Here is a 14,624-nt window from a genome sequence, read left to right on the forward strand (position 1 = left end):
CACCAGGCTCAGGACCCCCAGAGCTGGGCCTCACCCGAACGTGCTTCTCCCAGCACTCAGTGTCAGATGTGGAGCTGCTGCTGCACAGACACCAGGACTTAGAAAAGCTGCTGGCAGCCCAAGAAGAGAAGTTTGCCCAAATGCAGAGGAAGACAGAGGTGAGGAGTGCCCGGCCAGGAGCTGAGGACTGGGGGGGGAATGGTCCCTCTCAATCTGTGAGTCAGGGGCTCCCAGGCCCCTGAGTCCTCACCTGGACCTGCCTCGCCCAATCCTTTTCCAGGCCAGCTGCAGTGGTGGGAGTGGCATCACGGTAGACTGGGTGCGAAGGGAGCCTCCAGAGTCGAGGCTGAAAGAGCTAACTCGAGGGAGAGGCAGGCCTCTGAGTCGGAGGGATGGGGAGGGAGAGATGGACATGAGCCCGAGGCATGGCCCATCTCTCTGACCTGGCTCACCTTGCCCCGTTCCCCAAGATGGAACAGGAGCTGCTGCTGCCACTGCAGGAGCTGAAACCCAGGAGAGCTGGCAGCTTACTGACATCCTTTCAGTGGAGGATCTCTGGACACCAGGGGCCAGGAGCACAGCTGGCTGAGACAGAGGGTCCACAGGTAGGTGTCCCTGTGGGGCTGCAGGCTCCCCCACCATAGTCTCCTTGGAGCTTAAAGTGGGGCTGGGGCCATCGGGGTGAGGGCCTATACCCTGGAGCCAGTGCTGGGAGTCAAGGGCACAGGAGCTGAAGGTCATTAGGAATAAAGAGGGCTGTCTTCAGCCCAACCACCCTGAACGAGATCAGCACCCAATCTGGTCTCATTTCAGAAGCTAAGGGTTGGGCCTGGCTAGTACTTGGATGGGAAGAATAGAGAGGGCAGGGGGCAGTGGGTGTTTTGCCTGCCTTCCTGAGGGTGCCAGTCCTGACATTTCAGGGCCCCCATCTTTTTCAGAATGCAGAGGGTACTCCCACCATGGAGGGGTCTTTGGAGTTCAAGCAGCAGTTGCTGCCTGGCGGGAAGCAGGTAAGTGTCGAGAGATTCCTTCTTTAGGCAGCATCCCGCTTGCAGAACACGGAGGGACTGGGAGGAGCCATCTGGGCCTGGTGCTCTCACACTGTGGACCTGGGCAGATGCTGCCCCCAACCATGTTCTCAGGGCAGTTTGGCTCCTTGGGGCCCTTCCCCGCTTCTGCCCCCCACCCCGGAGGTGCAGAGATGCTGGGATTTCTCCTACCCAGAGGCTCTTCCCTTTCTGCTGTTTGCCCTGTCAGAGCCCCTCCATGGCTTCCCCTTCCCCTCGGGGACTTTGGTCCAATCCAGTGCTTTTCCGGGGAGGCTCCACACACACGGTGAGACGTGGACAGGCCCTAGCTCTGGCTTCTCTTCTGCGCGTGGCTCATGCGGTCTTTCTGCCTCCTCTCCGTAGCCCAGCTCCAGCTCCTGGGACAGCTGCCGTGGGGCCTTGCACAGCAGCTCCCTGAGCCTGTTCCTGGATGAGAGGATGGCAGCGGAGGTACCAGGTGGCATGTGGGGTAGGGGAGATGCAGACATCAGGATGCTGGGCGACAAGGCAGAGGGAACACAGGATGGAAGGGGCCCCATGGGGAAAAGCTGAGGAGGCTGCAGTGACCCTGTCTCTCATCTCTCCTTAGAAAGTAGCTTCCATGGTCCTCCTTGACCTCACAGGAGCCCAGTGTGAGAGGCTGTGGGGCCACCATGGCAGGAAACACACTTTCTCCTTAAGGTGAGGGGAGAGACTGGACTCGGGCATGGTCCCCAGCAGCCACCTGGTGCAACACGGGCTGGAGGTGTGGGGGTCCCCAAAGGGACAGTGGAGAGTTTGACCTGTGGCTGTGTGGGTGCCAGGCTGACCAGTGGGGCAGAGATCCTGTTTGCGGCACCGTCGGAAGAGCAGGCTGAGAGCTGGTGGCGAGCCCTGGCCAGTGCTGCAGGTGGGTTTCCGGGGAAGGATGCGGGGAGGGCGGCCGACTCCCTGAGCCCCTGGTGGTTTATGCATCCTTGGGAGGTTCCACAGCTAGCATCTCTATCCCCTCAGAAGTAAGTGGGATTTACTGTCTTTTCTCAGAGAACTTCAGTCCCAGAGAGGTTAAGTGACTTGCCAAAGATCACACAGCTAATTAGCAGCAATCATGGGGCTAATTTTGACCCCCAGCTATGTCCTGGTCCTGTTTTGCCCCTTTTGGAGTCTGCTGCTCTGAGGCTGCCTCAAGCCCTCCCTGCCAGGATCCTCATGGACACTGTGTTCCTCCAGGCTCTGTCCTGTCTGCTCTGGGGGCTTCTGTAGCCTTCTAGTCCTCAGGCAGCTTGGACTGGCCCCACCCTTGAGTTGTTTTGCAGACAGTGAACAAGCCAGGTTCCACTTGGAGAAATATACATGGACAGTCCCTTATGCCCCTTTATTTTGTGGTTAGCATTCTCTGCCGAGGCTGTGTGTGGACACAGTGTGTTCAGGGAATGTGTTTGGGATCTTGAGTTGTTCCGTTTCAGAATCCCCCACCTCCTAAAAAAGGCTTAATCTTTCTTAGCTCGCCTGCATGGAGTTTTCTCAGAGGCAGGAAGCATGGGGGGAAAGTCTGCCCATGAGTGCTCAGCCCACCCTGCATCCCCACGTGGGAAAGGCCTGGCATTGCCAGGCTGCCCAAGGCCATGCTGAAGCCCCAGAAGCTGGAGAAGGGAGTGGCTAGACTGGGTGGCTGCAGATGGCCTGGGTCGGGGCCAGGCTAACAGTGGTTATTCCCTTGCTCTACAGCCCAGAGTCCGAGCCTGGAACTCAAAGCCAAACCTGTCAGCTCTTTGAATGAGTGTGCGGCCGAGAGGATGCCCAGCCTGGATGTCTAGGCAGGTGGGACACCTAGGGCAGGGAGCAGGGTGGGGAGCCCTGGGCTTCAGTGGCTGGCAGGCGCTGCCATCTGCAGCCTGAGGTTCCACAACTCAAACTTATTCTCTTGGGCTGTGGGGAAATGCTATGGGAGACCCTCAGCTGCCTCTGCCCACTCTCAGCTGTGAGAGAAGAATCCAGGCCACAAGGCCCAGATTTCCCTACAGCCTTGACAACTGTCCCCTGCCATAGCTCATTCCACACCCTCCACAGTGCAGAGACCCTGTAGCCAGCTGTCTGGGCATGCCCTTCCTGCTTGGCCACTTGCATGAGAGGCAGCTTGGCTTCCCTCACCTGGTGCTGACTGCCTGCCTGGGTTTGATTCCTAGTGGCCCACAGGCTCACTTCCCTGATTCCTTCCTCTCCAAGGCACAGAACATCGGCAGGACAGCCAGACCCTGCCCCACCCTTGCCGTAACCCGTTTTCTACTGATCCTCCCCTACCTTCCACCATCCCCAGTGCACCGCAATGGAGAGGGCCCGGGGTGAGCATGTCCCACTGCTGGCGGTGGAGGAGGCTGTTATCTGGTTCCTCAGTCCCTCGAAGATCCCAGCACCATTTCGATGCTCAACCCCCATCTCCTTCTCACCTCCAAACCAGAAAGGGCTTCAGTCCCACGCCAGGCTGATATCATGTGCATGTGTACACACAGCCATGTGCCTGGAGGTGTGGCAGCCACGGCTGTGGTCTCATGTACCCTCCTCCAGTCCTGCAGGGCCCACGATTCAGATGTGTTGCAAACAGGCCAGGCCTTGTCCTGGACTCCGCAGCCCATGAGGCTACCCAGCCAGCTATTTCTTCTGCTGTCTAGTGCAGGGCAGAACTGGAGCCCTGAGAGATGTGGAGTCGGGTTGTGAGTAGAGGCAATTCCCCCCCACTCACCCCACATCATTGCTGCAGGGCCTGTCAGCTCTGGAATCCATTCCCACACTTTAGGAGGCTGGCTGGTCCAGGAGAGGGCAGGGACACTGGTATTTGGAGATTTTGGGGTGGCCAGGCCCTACTACATTCATTCCATCTGTTTTCCCAACAGGTTTGATCCCTGAGGGGAACCCCAGTGCAACATCAAACCTCACGGCCAAAAGCGAGGACACGTCTAGGGAACCAGAATGAGACTCGGCTACAGGCACAAGGGCTCCTTCCCCTAGCTGCTTCAACCCAGGCCCCCAGGACAAGCTTCTGGAGTAGACAGGTCCTTGCTGCAAGATGAGTCCCACCATGTGGCAGGAAACAGCCACTGCCTGGCTTTGCCCTGCTGTCCCTGGCTGGGTAAAGGAGGAGACATCTTATGGCAGAGCCGCTGGGGAAGGCCAGGGCTACCACAGCAGAGACCCCAGGCCCAAGTGGCCTCCTCCTTGCTTGGCAGGGTGACCTGTGCAGAGAACTTGTTCTTCGGAAGAAGCCCATGCTGATGAGCAAGCTCTGTAAGGTGCCTGGGGAGATGTTTGTTCTGATACACAGCCCTTGCTATGGACAACCAAGAGCCTAGAATGACACAGCCCTTCTCAGCAGTAATAACAGATGATCTCAGAAAGCCCCTCACATTTGTTTGCGTCTGTAATGTATAATGTGCTCCATCCCACTTTGTACAACTACTCAAGGTAGCGAGGAAGGGAAAACAGACACGGGTCATGGGCTTTGGGTGATTGATTACACCCGAACAACTGACTCATAGATGCTCAAAGAACTGAATACAGTCAGCTCTGCTCTGGGAGTCCAAGCCCCGCTGCACCTGTGGCTTTAGGGAGCTGGAGCCCCATTCTTAAGCACTGGTGCACTGGGCAAGGATGGTCCCCACCTGCAACTCAGCGGACGGGGAATAAATGAGCCCGAAAGTTGGCGGGGTTGTGGGAGGGGGACCAGGGCCCCAGCCATCACTGGGGCCTGCGCTGCTGTCTCCGCTGCACTGCCTGGCGCAGGGCCTCCAGCAGCTGCTCCTGGTTGTTGCAGACATTGTAATGTGTCAGGCGCAGCAGTTTATCCACATCCTGCTGGCTGTAGGTCACCTTCGTGTAGTGGTAGGGAGAATCTGATGAAGACAGGTTCACCTCTCCCGAAGCTGCCTCCTCCGGTGTCCGCCGGACCCCTGTGGAGAAAGTGGAGCCTGGCAGGGAAACATGCTGTCAGGGAAGGTGGGGCAGCAGATGGGGGAGGTGAACAGAGGCTCACCAGGGGCCGAGTACTCCCGGAAGGAGTCGCTGACCAAAGGAAAGTGCAGCACGGCAGGGGCTCTAGGGTTGGTGGGGTCGGAGAAGGCGTGGCACTCCCGAGGCCGCAGCTGCTCTTCTGGGCTGGGAGAGATGGGCGGAAACGGGATCCCCTGCTTCTGGCAGAACTGGTCCAGAAGCTGCAGCTGCTGCAGGGCAGGCAGAAGGGGCATCAGCGGAACAGGGCCCCTGGTGTCCTTGAAGCTGGGACAGACAACATGAGATGCACAGGACCTGGGGCTCAAATGCCACGTCCGACTCTCCAGTGGGGCCTACAACACCAGGCTTTGGATAAAATGCTTCACACCTGACAGGCTTCAGTGGCAGTTGCTCTAGGGCAAGACTGAGCTGGGCTGCCCCCAGCACTACGATTATGACACTGGGAGACAAAGCAGACTCACAGGTAGACCCAGAGGCCTAGGACTGCACCTTGCAGGTCAGTGAGGGGGACCCAGATACAAGATAGCAGGAAAACCTCACCAGCTTCCAGAACAGAATGAGCTCCTCTAGTGGCAAATTAACAGATTCCAGTGTCCCAGTCAATCACATGCAGTTACTGTCACAGCTCCTAAAGGAAGCTGGACCAGACACTAGACTCCAAAGCACCACTCTCCATGGGGAAGGAGCCCAGAGGATGGGGGGTCTGGGGCCATCCACAACCGCCCTACCTGGAAAGCTCCGTGCAGGTTATAGTCCAATGACAGGATGAGGTCCACATCGCGAGTGGGCTGCAGGAGGGGTGGGCAGCTGGTGTTGATGAGGTAGCCAACATCCAGCAGGCAAAGGTGGGGCTCCGCAGGTGTCAGCTGGTTGGGGAGCCCATCCAGAGTGGTGGCTGGAAGGTTGGGGAGAGCAGCAATTGTCACAAATACCAAGGGCACCAGACTCTTGCTGGCACAAGATACTCTGCTCTCCTGCTGAACCAACACCCCCGCAGCCTTGCAGGTAGGCCCTGGGTCCCCAAGACAAGGAGAAAAAGCCCCTGTTCCAAGCAGGGAATTGAGCTCAAAGGGCAAAGATAGGCATGGACTCTAAGTGGTGTCTGGACTGAGGACTCGAGGCTCAGATGGCCACAGGAAGACTTTGGAGAGAAGCAGGTACCTTTCCAGGTGGAGAAGTGAGGATGCTGAAAGTAGTCTCGGTGGAAACAGAGGCCACGCAGGAAATTATGTGTGGCCTGGGCCAGTGGGCGCCGCGTCAGGAGGTCAGTGAAAAACTCAGCTATCCTGCTGGTTGTTGAGGGTGGTTCTTCTACTTTCAGAAGGGGGACCTGCTCCTTGTCTACACAGGCAAGGGAGTGGTGACCCTGGAGGGGGAGGAGGGGAGAGACCCCCCGCCCCCGATGCAGCCCCTGCTGGCTGCCCCTGAGCACCTACCCAGGCTGGCCTGGTTCCTGGCCCAACGGTCCCAGAACTGGCTGGGCTCTGAGGCCCAGTATAAGCTGTCCTGGAGGTTGGCTGCATACAGGTTGCTCCAGATACCTGAAGGAGAAGCTGTGAGGGAAGAGAGCCCCGCACTCCTGTCCCAACCCCACCCTTCCCCACGGCCAGGCCTGGCCCAGAAAACTGACTGGAGGCCATCCTCTCACCCAGGGCTCATTTGCCCTGCACCGCCCAGCTTCTCCAGCCTGCCCAGTACCCCTCACCTTCTAAGAAGCAGATGCGGGACTCAGGGAGCCTCTTCATCAGCCGCCCCATGAAGAACTCAGAGCCAAAGAGCTCAGAGGGGATGAAGGCCCCGTACTTGGGGAGGCCAACCTCATAGGGGGTGAACTCGCACCATTCTGTGAGGAGAGGCCACCCCTCAGCCACATGGTCCAGAGCGCTCAGGCACCCGCACCCCAACCCAGGGCTTTGCCGAGGACCAGGAGGCCCGGGCCTTGTGGCTTGGCCTTTGAGCATAGAACCTACGGCCCTTGCCTCCTTCCAAAGGCCTGAGGGACCCTGATAGGGTACCAGTCTCCAGATAGCATGGGACCTGGCCTAAGAGAGGTGGGTGTGACATCCACTTCTGCACATAGGCCCCGTCTCCCCTTGTTCCACCAACCACGAGGGCACAGGACTCAGCTCTTGGGCCACTTACCCCCAAATTCAAAAGTGGTCAGGCTCTGCCCCTTGGTGTTGAGGGCACAGTAGATAGGCAGAGGGTTCTGGCCGTGACTCAAGGCCTCTCGCTGATCTGAAAGCTTGTGATCATGGGGCTGGGGAAAGATGAATGGAACCTCAACCACTGGGTGCCTGGGGCCCTTCCCATGCTGCTGTCCAGCGCCATGCCCTGGCTCTGCCCCCAAACCACAGACCCGCACCTCATCGTGCAGCAGCGCCTCATTGATGAGGGCCCACAGGTTGGTGAAGCAGCTCGGGTAGCCCAGGCAGGCACGCTCCACCAGCTCCTGCCGGTACCGCTGCAGCTGGCTAGGGGCCAGCACGCCCAGCTTGCTCTTGGTCACCTGTGTCTTCAGCAACTCAGTGGGCCCTACCAGGTCCTTCTGAGACCACTCTGGGTCCTCATAGAGGTTGGCCAAGGCCCTGGGAAAAGCCACAGCCAGGGACCTGTCACTAAAGGACCCCATCTAGACCTCATGTGCCCCAGGCTTCCTATGACAACAGCCTAGCAGGGACCCTCCCAGGGTCCCCTCAAGCACATTTCTCCCTGGCACATTCATTCTCCCAGCCCTTCTAGTTTACTCACAGGCCTAGAAGCACCCTGTCCCCAGCACCCACTGCCACACAGGCTCCAGGATCCTCCTGCCCCCAGCTCACCAGGTGGAGCCTGAGGCTCCTGTGATGTAGGAGACGCAATCCAAGAGGCCCAGCTCCTTCAGGGCAGCCAGCTGCCCATACAGAGAAGTCATTGCCCGGATCCCACCACCAGTGGCCATAACAGCTACCACTGGGATCTGGAAGAGAAGACAGACAGGCTTGGAGAGGCCCTAGGGATGGGGAAGGCCAAGCCACAGGAAGAGGAGGTAGCAGGTCATGTGGCCCCCATCTTGTCCCACGGCTAAGACCTGATCATGTCTTGGGACCAGTTCTGGGTCAACCATCCTGACAATGGGATCAGAAACAGCCTCGTGAGCATCCAGTTCTAAGGGCTCCAGAAATAATGGCCCAGGCAAGTTCTGAGCCTCATCTCTTCACCCTGAGTCTGATGCTCACTTGCTGGAAGTCCCAGGGGCCACCTCAAAATTCTTCCAAATTGCCATCACTCCCCCAAGAGAGGGCCCAGGCTAATATGAACCTCCTGAACCACCCTGGGCCAGCAAGCCTCATACCTGTTACCTGTCTCACTCAGAACAGGACCATCCTTAAAGCCTGGGCTAGGCTGACAACCAAGAAAGGGCAGGAAAGCCAGCCCTGCAAGGCAGCTCCTGTGCGGGCTCCAGGCACCGCAAGCAACACTGCCTGTACCTAGTCCCTGCTAACGCCAGACAAGAGGAAGCAGGGCAGGGACAGGCAGCTCCAGGGTTAAGCAGCAGGTGCTAGGCCCAAGCAAGCCCAGGGGACACCCCACCCAGTCTAGCCCCTAAACCTCGTCCTCTTGCAGGTCTTCATCCAGCTGCAGGGCCTGCTTCAGGGCTGCGGCCACCACCTGCTTCCTCTTGCTCAGGAAGGCCTGCTCTTCTGCACAGGGCTCAAAGCCCAGTCGCACAGCCAGCTCCTTCGGTCTATGGGGGAAGGAAGAGACCCTGAGACAGCTCTCAGCCTTCCCCAGAGACTAGGAAGCTAGGTCGGCCTCACTGCAACGCCCACTGCCTTCTCTCCCTAACACTCCTATGTCACAAGACTAAAGTATGACACCTGGGGAGAGTATGTCCACATGTGGACACGCTTGGGAATGAAGCAAAACAGACTGGCAGGACATGGAATGCCAAGGCCAAAAGAGGCTGCTTGGGGTCCCTGGGGCAGACAGGCCCTCACGCAGGACCCATACAGTGGATTCCCCCCCTCCAAGTCTGGGGTTCTGTCCCTCACTCATGGAGCTCAAAAATGATGACAGGCCAGGCATGGTGTCTCATGCCTGTAATCCCAGCACTTTGGGAGGCCGAGGCAGGAAGATCACGAGATCAGGTGTTCAAGACCAGCCTCACCAACACAGTGAAACCCCATCTCTACTAAAAATACAAAAAAATTAGCAAGCCATGGTGGTGGGGGTGGTGCCTATAATCCTAGCTGACCCAGGAGAATCGATTGAACCTAGGAGGCAGAGGTTGCAGAGAGCCAAGATCATGTCGTTGCACTCTAGCCTGAGCAATAATGCGAGACTCTAACTCAAAAAAAAAAAAAATGACTACAGAGAGGGTGGAAGCCAGGCCCAGAGAGTGGCTCACGCCTATAACCCCAGCACTTTGGGAAACTAACGGAGCATATAACTTGAGGGCAGGAGTTCAAGACCAGCCTAGCCAACATGGGGGATCCTTATCTCTACTAACAATATAAAAATTAGCCATGGTGGCGCATGCCTGTAGTCCCAGCTGAGGCAGGAGAATGACTTGAACCCGGGAGGCGGAGGCTGCAGTAAGACTATATCGTGCCACTGCACTCCAGCCTGGGCAATAGAGACCTGTCTCAAAAAAAAAAAAAAAAAAAAAATACAGGGGAGGGGGAGAAAAGAAGGACCAATGATCCCATCTCTGCGAGGTGAGAAGCCACTCTCCCAAGACAGAGGGCCAGGGTCGGCAATGACTCTATGAAGATCATTTAAGGTCCGGCCATAACACCTTCTACCCAAAAGGTCGCAATGTCCCCCTCTTTTCTCCCTTGCCATTCCTGCTCTCTCTGCGCCTCCAACCATGTTACCATTTTCCATCCTCATCTCCCCGCATTTTCCAGCCAAACATTTATCAAGCACTCCCTGGGTGCCTGGCACTGGGCTGATCACTCACCCCTCCGACCACAGGCTCCTCCTGGTACTTCGTGCCCCTCACTGAGCACCAGTCTGAGCCCCTTCAGAGAGCATGAGGATGAGGCATGGCTGTTCCTCCCCTCACTCTGCCAGGCCTGCCCCAGCCCCGCCCCCTGGTTGCTTCCCCAGAGCCTGGCCCAGCCCCAGCCAGGCCACTCACCCTTCTTCTTTTTTCAGTTCCACTCTCATCAGAGGCTCCTGAAAACCATGAAGGCCCCGATCATAAAGGTCAGCCACCTCCACCCAACTCTGATTCTCTTCCCCTGACCCCACGTGCACTGCCCCAACCCTCGCCGCAGGCCGGGCCTGAAGCAGGGGTGCTTAGAGGACACTCCCCCAAGAGCCTGGCCCCAGCACCTGCTCAGGACGTGACCTGTGGAGAGAAGCGAGAAACAGGCCCATCCCTTTGTGGCCTGGGGCCCAGCCCCGTCCAGGTGCCTTACTATCTCCTCTGGAAGGCCAGTACCTGGGATGTGGGGAAGACAAGCCTCACCAGTTGGCCAGAGGGCAGGGCACTCAGTGGCACCTTCAGTTGCTCCTTAGGAGCATCCTGCAGGGGACAAAGGACAGAGATCTAAGAATCTTCATGCTTCTGCTCCTAGCAAGGACCTCACCAACTCCTGCTGGCAGCCACAGAGGAGTGGAAGGGATGGGAAAGGAAGGCCAGCATGGGCCCACACATGCTGCCAGGGCGCCTACTCTGCCACGTGGGTCAGAGGTCAGGCTGGGAGGAGGTGAGGGAGGGAGGAAGTTCTGGGGCCCCACCTCTACCTGCAGGTGAATCCTCAGCTCCTGCTCCCAGCAGGCTGGGCAGTGGAAGTGGAAACTGCCAATGCCCACAGAGGCCTCCTGCGGACCCTCGCAGGACCCAGGAACCACAAGCTGAACTTTGTGCTCTGAGCCTGGAAACAGGGACCAGAGCAGAGGGGCTGGGGACAGTGTCTCTGTCCACAGAGCCCATCTTGCTGGGAGGCCTGGAGGGCACCTCCCTCTCCCTGCTGAAATGGTCTGGCCAGGCCAGGGCTGGAAGGTGGAGCCCCCATCACAGTCCCCCTGAGAAGGCCTAAGGGGAAGCTCAAGCCCCAGCCAGTCCCACGTTGAATTCGCCAGCCCTTAAAGGAGGAAAACAAGGGGTGGAGAGCCGGGCACTGTCCCATGGGGCAGGGGACTCACGCTTCTGGTCTCCTGTCTCCTCCAGTTGAACGTGCAAGCAGGAGAGCTCCCGGGCCTGAGGTATGAAGAAAACCTCTCAGATACTAACGCCACCCCCATTCAGGGACCCCCACCCTCCTGGCACCCTGGCTCCTGCTGGTCTGCACTTCATTACCTGGGCCGAGTCACCAAGCATTTGCTTGAGATTGTACTCCCTTAACGAACTAAAATCCCAGGTCCCCAGACTCAGGCAGTGGTGAGGCCTGAGCTTCAGGCCCAGGCAGAAACTCGAGCCACTGGCATGAAGGATTCCCTGGACCCCAGACCACCTCCGAGAGCACCAGTCACACTCACCACCAGGACACCATTGCTGACAAGCTGCTCGGCACGGTCAGCCCTGGAAAGAGCCCCCAGACTTCCCTTAACAGGAGTCCAGGTTCTCACCCCACAGAGGCCTGGGCATACCCCAGGCACCAGTGCTGCCTTTCCCACAAGACACTCCCACCAGAACTGCCCCAGGTCCCCAACTCACAGGCTCTGCAAGCGAAATTCAACTTCTAGGCGCCCCTCGCCCTGGGAAGAGAACCAGAAGCAAGTTAGACAGGGTCAGAAGGAGTGCGTGTCTGTGAGTGAGTGGGAGAGACACGGGTGTGTGCAAGGGCGCGTGGAGATTTCAACCTTCTGCCTTGCCTGAGGGCTCAGTGAGAAGCTCTCGCGCCGGAACTCCCCAGCCCGCAGAGTCCCTACATCAAACAGCACTGACAGTATGGGGTCATCTCCAGTCACCATGTCCTGGTCAAAGACTTTCAGTTCCATGACATTCTGGAAGGGGAACAGAGTGACAGGGCTGCTGAAGGGAGGGGATGGGAAGGTGAGCAGGGCAGCGGCAATGGCTGATGGGGACGTGGGAAGAGCCGGCTTTGATAACAGGCCCACCTTGAGCTGCCGGTGGATCCGGAAGTGAAAGCTCTGGTTCCAGACGGGGCTGCTGCTGTTCTTGACTGTGCGTGTCTGCAGCCGATCGCTGCAGGCTGTGGGCAGCCAGAGAGTCACGTAGCAATCAGAGGGGGTCACTGTGGGAAGGAGGAACAAGTGCCCGGCAGTGGCCAAGAGCCCTTCCCAGCCAGCCGCCCAGACCCCTTCCTTCCATCACCTAGAGCCCCATGTCGGGTAGGACTGAGGGGGAGGGGAAGGGGGAGCAGAGGCAGAGCCCCAGCTGCCATCTTCTACCCAGAAGCTCCTCTCAGCCCCCTCCTCTAGGCCCAGCCCACCACCTCCCCCCAGCCCCCGAATCCAGCCACAGCACCCTCCTCCTCAGGTGTACACTCACCTAGGTCCTTAGAGGGCAGGCGATGGGCCTGCAGGACACGAACTGTGAGCAGGCAGGTCCTGGACACCCCTGCCTGCAGAGGCAGGAGAGGGGAGACCGGCTACAGGCTGATGAAGCCAAGGGTGACAGGGCTGCAAGGGAGGCTGGGGCAGTCCTCCAGGGCCTAATCCTGAACCCCAGGCCTGTCCTCCACCCCATCAGACTCCTCAATCGACAAGAGGAGACATGACATCTCCATCATGACGCCTGCCAGCACTTACACAATGCCCTGCGCCGGCTCTGGGCCAAGGGCTTTGCATACATTAACTCATCCATTACACAACCACCCTATGCACTGGTACTATTTATGATGACCCACTCCACAAGGGAACTGAGGCACGGAGAAGCAGTCACTTGCCTGAGGTCCAGAATTGGGATTAGAGCCCAGGCAGGCTAACTCCAGATTATGCCCTACATGGACCTGCTTCCACCTCCTCGGGGCAGTTCCCTTTAGGCTCTGCCACCCCACATCCCCAGCCCACACCCCAGCCAAGCAGCTTCCAGGCCGGTCTTGGGTGGCAGGGGACATAAACTATGGAGGGAGGGGAAGTGGTATGTCAGGGCCTTGGGCCCCCAGCGGAGCTGCTCTCTTACCCTCCCTCCACCCCACTCAGAAGTGCACCCTGGAAACTCGAGGGCTCTCTCCTGGGCAGGGGCAGTCGCTTCTAGCTCAGACCCTGTACAGGCTGTTACATCCTCCAGGTCCGGCCAGCTCAGGCTGAAGATGGTACTCCAGTAGCTCCCTCCCAACCCATCCCTCTGGTTTTGGGAATGCAGCCTGGCAGGTGGGCCAGGACCAGGGAAGCCTGTGCCAACTCTTCCTCTCGGCCTTCTGCCTGCCTCCACAAGGGCCCTACTGGGTCAAGCCCAGGGAGCAGCCTGTTCTGGAGCCGTGCTAGAGAGCCTCATCCACCAGGGTCAGCCCACAGCCCTCACATTCCAGGCAACTGAGTCAGAAGAGCGCAGAGCAGCCACTTCCTTCCAGGGCCTCAGGATGGCAGCTGGGAGCCTGAGTTTCCAGGGCCCAAAGCCATGGTGCCAGGGACCTCTGCTGCGAAGCCGTTCCCAGAGCAGAAAAAACTCAAGATGGATCCATCATCCCCAGGCTGCCTCCTCCCACTGCTCTGCCCAGTGGCCTCTGCCCACTGCTCTGGTCTTGTGGCCAACAAACTCCCCTCTCTACACCTGAAGACCACAGCTCCCATAAGAAACACATTAACCAGGCCCCAGGGAGAGACCAGGGGGTCAGAGTAGGAGCCCAGTGCTCTGCCAGGCCTTACCAGAGCCATGAGACTGAGTCCTCAGAAGCAGGAATGATGCAGCAGCCACAGGATCAAGGACCATCGGCTTTCTCACCCAGAGCCGGGGATGTGATGTCCCAACTGGTCCCAAGTCCCTCCCATCCCCCGCCTCTGCTCCACCCATGCTCTACACCCACTCCGGATCAGTCACCTGTCCAGGAAGTGAGGCACCCTAAATCTGTACTCCAGCTTCTGATACCTGTGTGGCACCTGCCAGCCATCACCACCTGGGCCTGCCCAACCCAGCCCTCGACTCCCAGCTCTGTAATCTCAGCTCTGCTGTAGGGGAGGGCTGCTCCCCGCAGAGCTCGCTGCCAGGGGCTAAGCAGAAGAAAAGCAGGGGTGAGCCCCAGAACAGCAGCCAAGAAAAGAGTGCAGTGTCCTGGCGCAGGCCTTTCACAACTCTGGCGCCTGCTGGACAGGAATGCCCAGTCTTGACTACAGGGCTCCACCGATCTGAGGTGAGCAACTGGGCGTCCTTACAACAGGCAGGGGAGTGGCTGTCCCATCAAACAGCCCTTCAAAGTCGGGCGCTGGGCAGCCTCCACCCTGGAGCTGGGTGCTGCATGGCTAGGGATGAGGCCTGTGGGTTGGCACTTGGGCAGGGGGTTCTGTCTCCAGGGCATGGTTTGTGGGAGGGTCAGAGTGTGGACACCAACTCCTTCCTCAGAGGGGCAGTCAGGAGAGGCAGGAGTTTCTGTCCCCATCCTGCCTGTGCCTGTCATGGGAAAAACAGGGGTTATCCCCAGGGCACCAGGTCCCACCTGCTGCCCCTGAATGTGTGGAGGACAGTAAACCTGAGCA

General features: G+C 58.6%; 2 protein-coding genes across 17 annotated transcripts in view; one reads left to right on the forward strand and one right to left on the reverse strand.

Moving 5' to 3' along the window:
- SPTBN5 (spectrin beta, non-erythrocytic 5) overlaps positions 1 to 4,428 on the forward strand; it is a 40,372-nt gene extending 35,944 nt beyond the window's left edge. Inside the window, exons 58-65 of the mRNA XM_078333170.1 lie at positions 54 to 158; positions 471 to 605; positions 939 to 1,010; positions 1,413 to 1,499; positions 1,639 to 1,730; positions 1,853 to 1,938; positions 2,757 to 2,849; positions 3,920 to 4,428. Coding sequence (XP_078189296.1) covers positions 54 to 158; positions 471 to 605; positions 939 to 1,010; positions 1,413 to 1,499; positions 1,639 to 1,730; positions 1,853 to 1,938; positions 2,757 to 2,845 — 666 coding nt within the window. The 3' untranslated portion in view covers positions 2,846 to 2,849; positions 3,920 to 4,428. The remainder of the gene's footprint in view (positions 1 to 53; positions 159 to 470; positions 606 to 938; positions 1,011 to 1,412; positions 1,500 to 1,638; positions 1,731 to 1,852; positions 1,939 to 2,756; positions 2,850 to 3,919) is intronic.
- Positions 4,429 to 4,430: 2 nt separating this feature from the next.
- PLA2G4B (phospholipase A2 group IVB) lies at positions 4,431 to 13,873 on the reverse strand. Of its 16 annotated transcripts, none has more exons than XR_013521017.1 (20): positions 13,800 to 13,873; positions 12,481 to 12,553; positions 12,087 to 12,223; positions 11,841 to 11,972; positions 11,683 to 11,723; positions 11,505 to 11,547; positions 11,172 to 11,226; positions 10,770 to 10,900; positions 10,465 to 10,548; positions 10,159 to 10,196; positions 8,625 to 8,760; positions 7,856 to 7,992; positions 7,399 to 7,621; positions 7,176 to 7,293; positions 6,739 to 6,876; positions 6,470 to 6,574; positions 6,195 to 6,374; positions 5,762 to 5,928; positions 5,056 to 5,297; positions 4,431 to 4,972 (listed from the first exon to the last, which is right to left on the reverse strand). XR_013521017.1 is itself a non-coding variant. In XM_035259757.3 (20 exons), exons 1-20 carry the CDS (start codon positions 13,806 to 13,808, stop codon positions 4,761 to 4,763), a joined length of 2,346 nt encoding a protein of 781 aa, XP_035115648.2. In that variant the 5' UTR covers positions 13,809 to 13,873; the 3' UTR covers positions 4,431 to 4,760. The 16 variants fall into 16 exon arrangements, 12 of the variants coding, with proteins under 12 accessions (XP_035115648.2, XP_054095679.1, XP_078190439.1 ...); XR_013521016.1 differs by having other exon boundaries at positions 11,829 to 11,972; XR_013521015.1 differs by having other exon boundaries at positions 10,764 to 10,900; positions 11,829 to 11,972.
- Positions 13,874 to 14,624: the final 751 nt, after the last annotated feature.

The sequence above is a fragment of the Callithrix jacchus genome, chromosome 8 (assembly GCF_049354715.1).
Source record: "Callithrix jacchus isolate 240 chromosome 8, calJac240_pri, whole genome shotgun sequence".
NCBI classification, from domain to species: domain Eukaryota; kingdom Metazoa; phylum Chordata; class Mammalia; order Primates; family Cebidae; genus Callithrix; species Callithrix jacchus.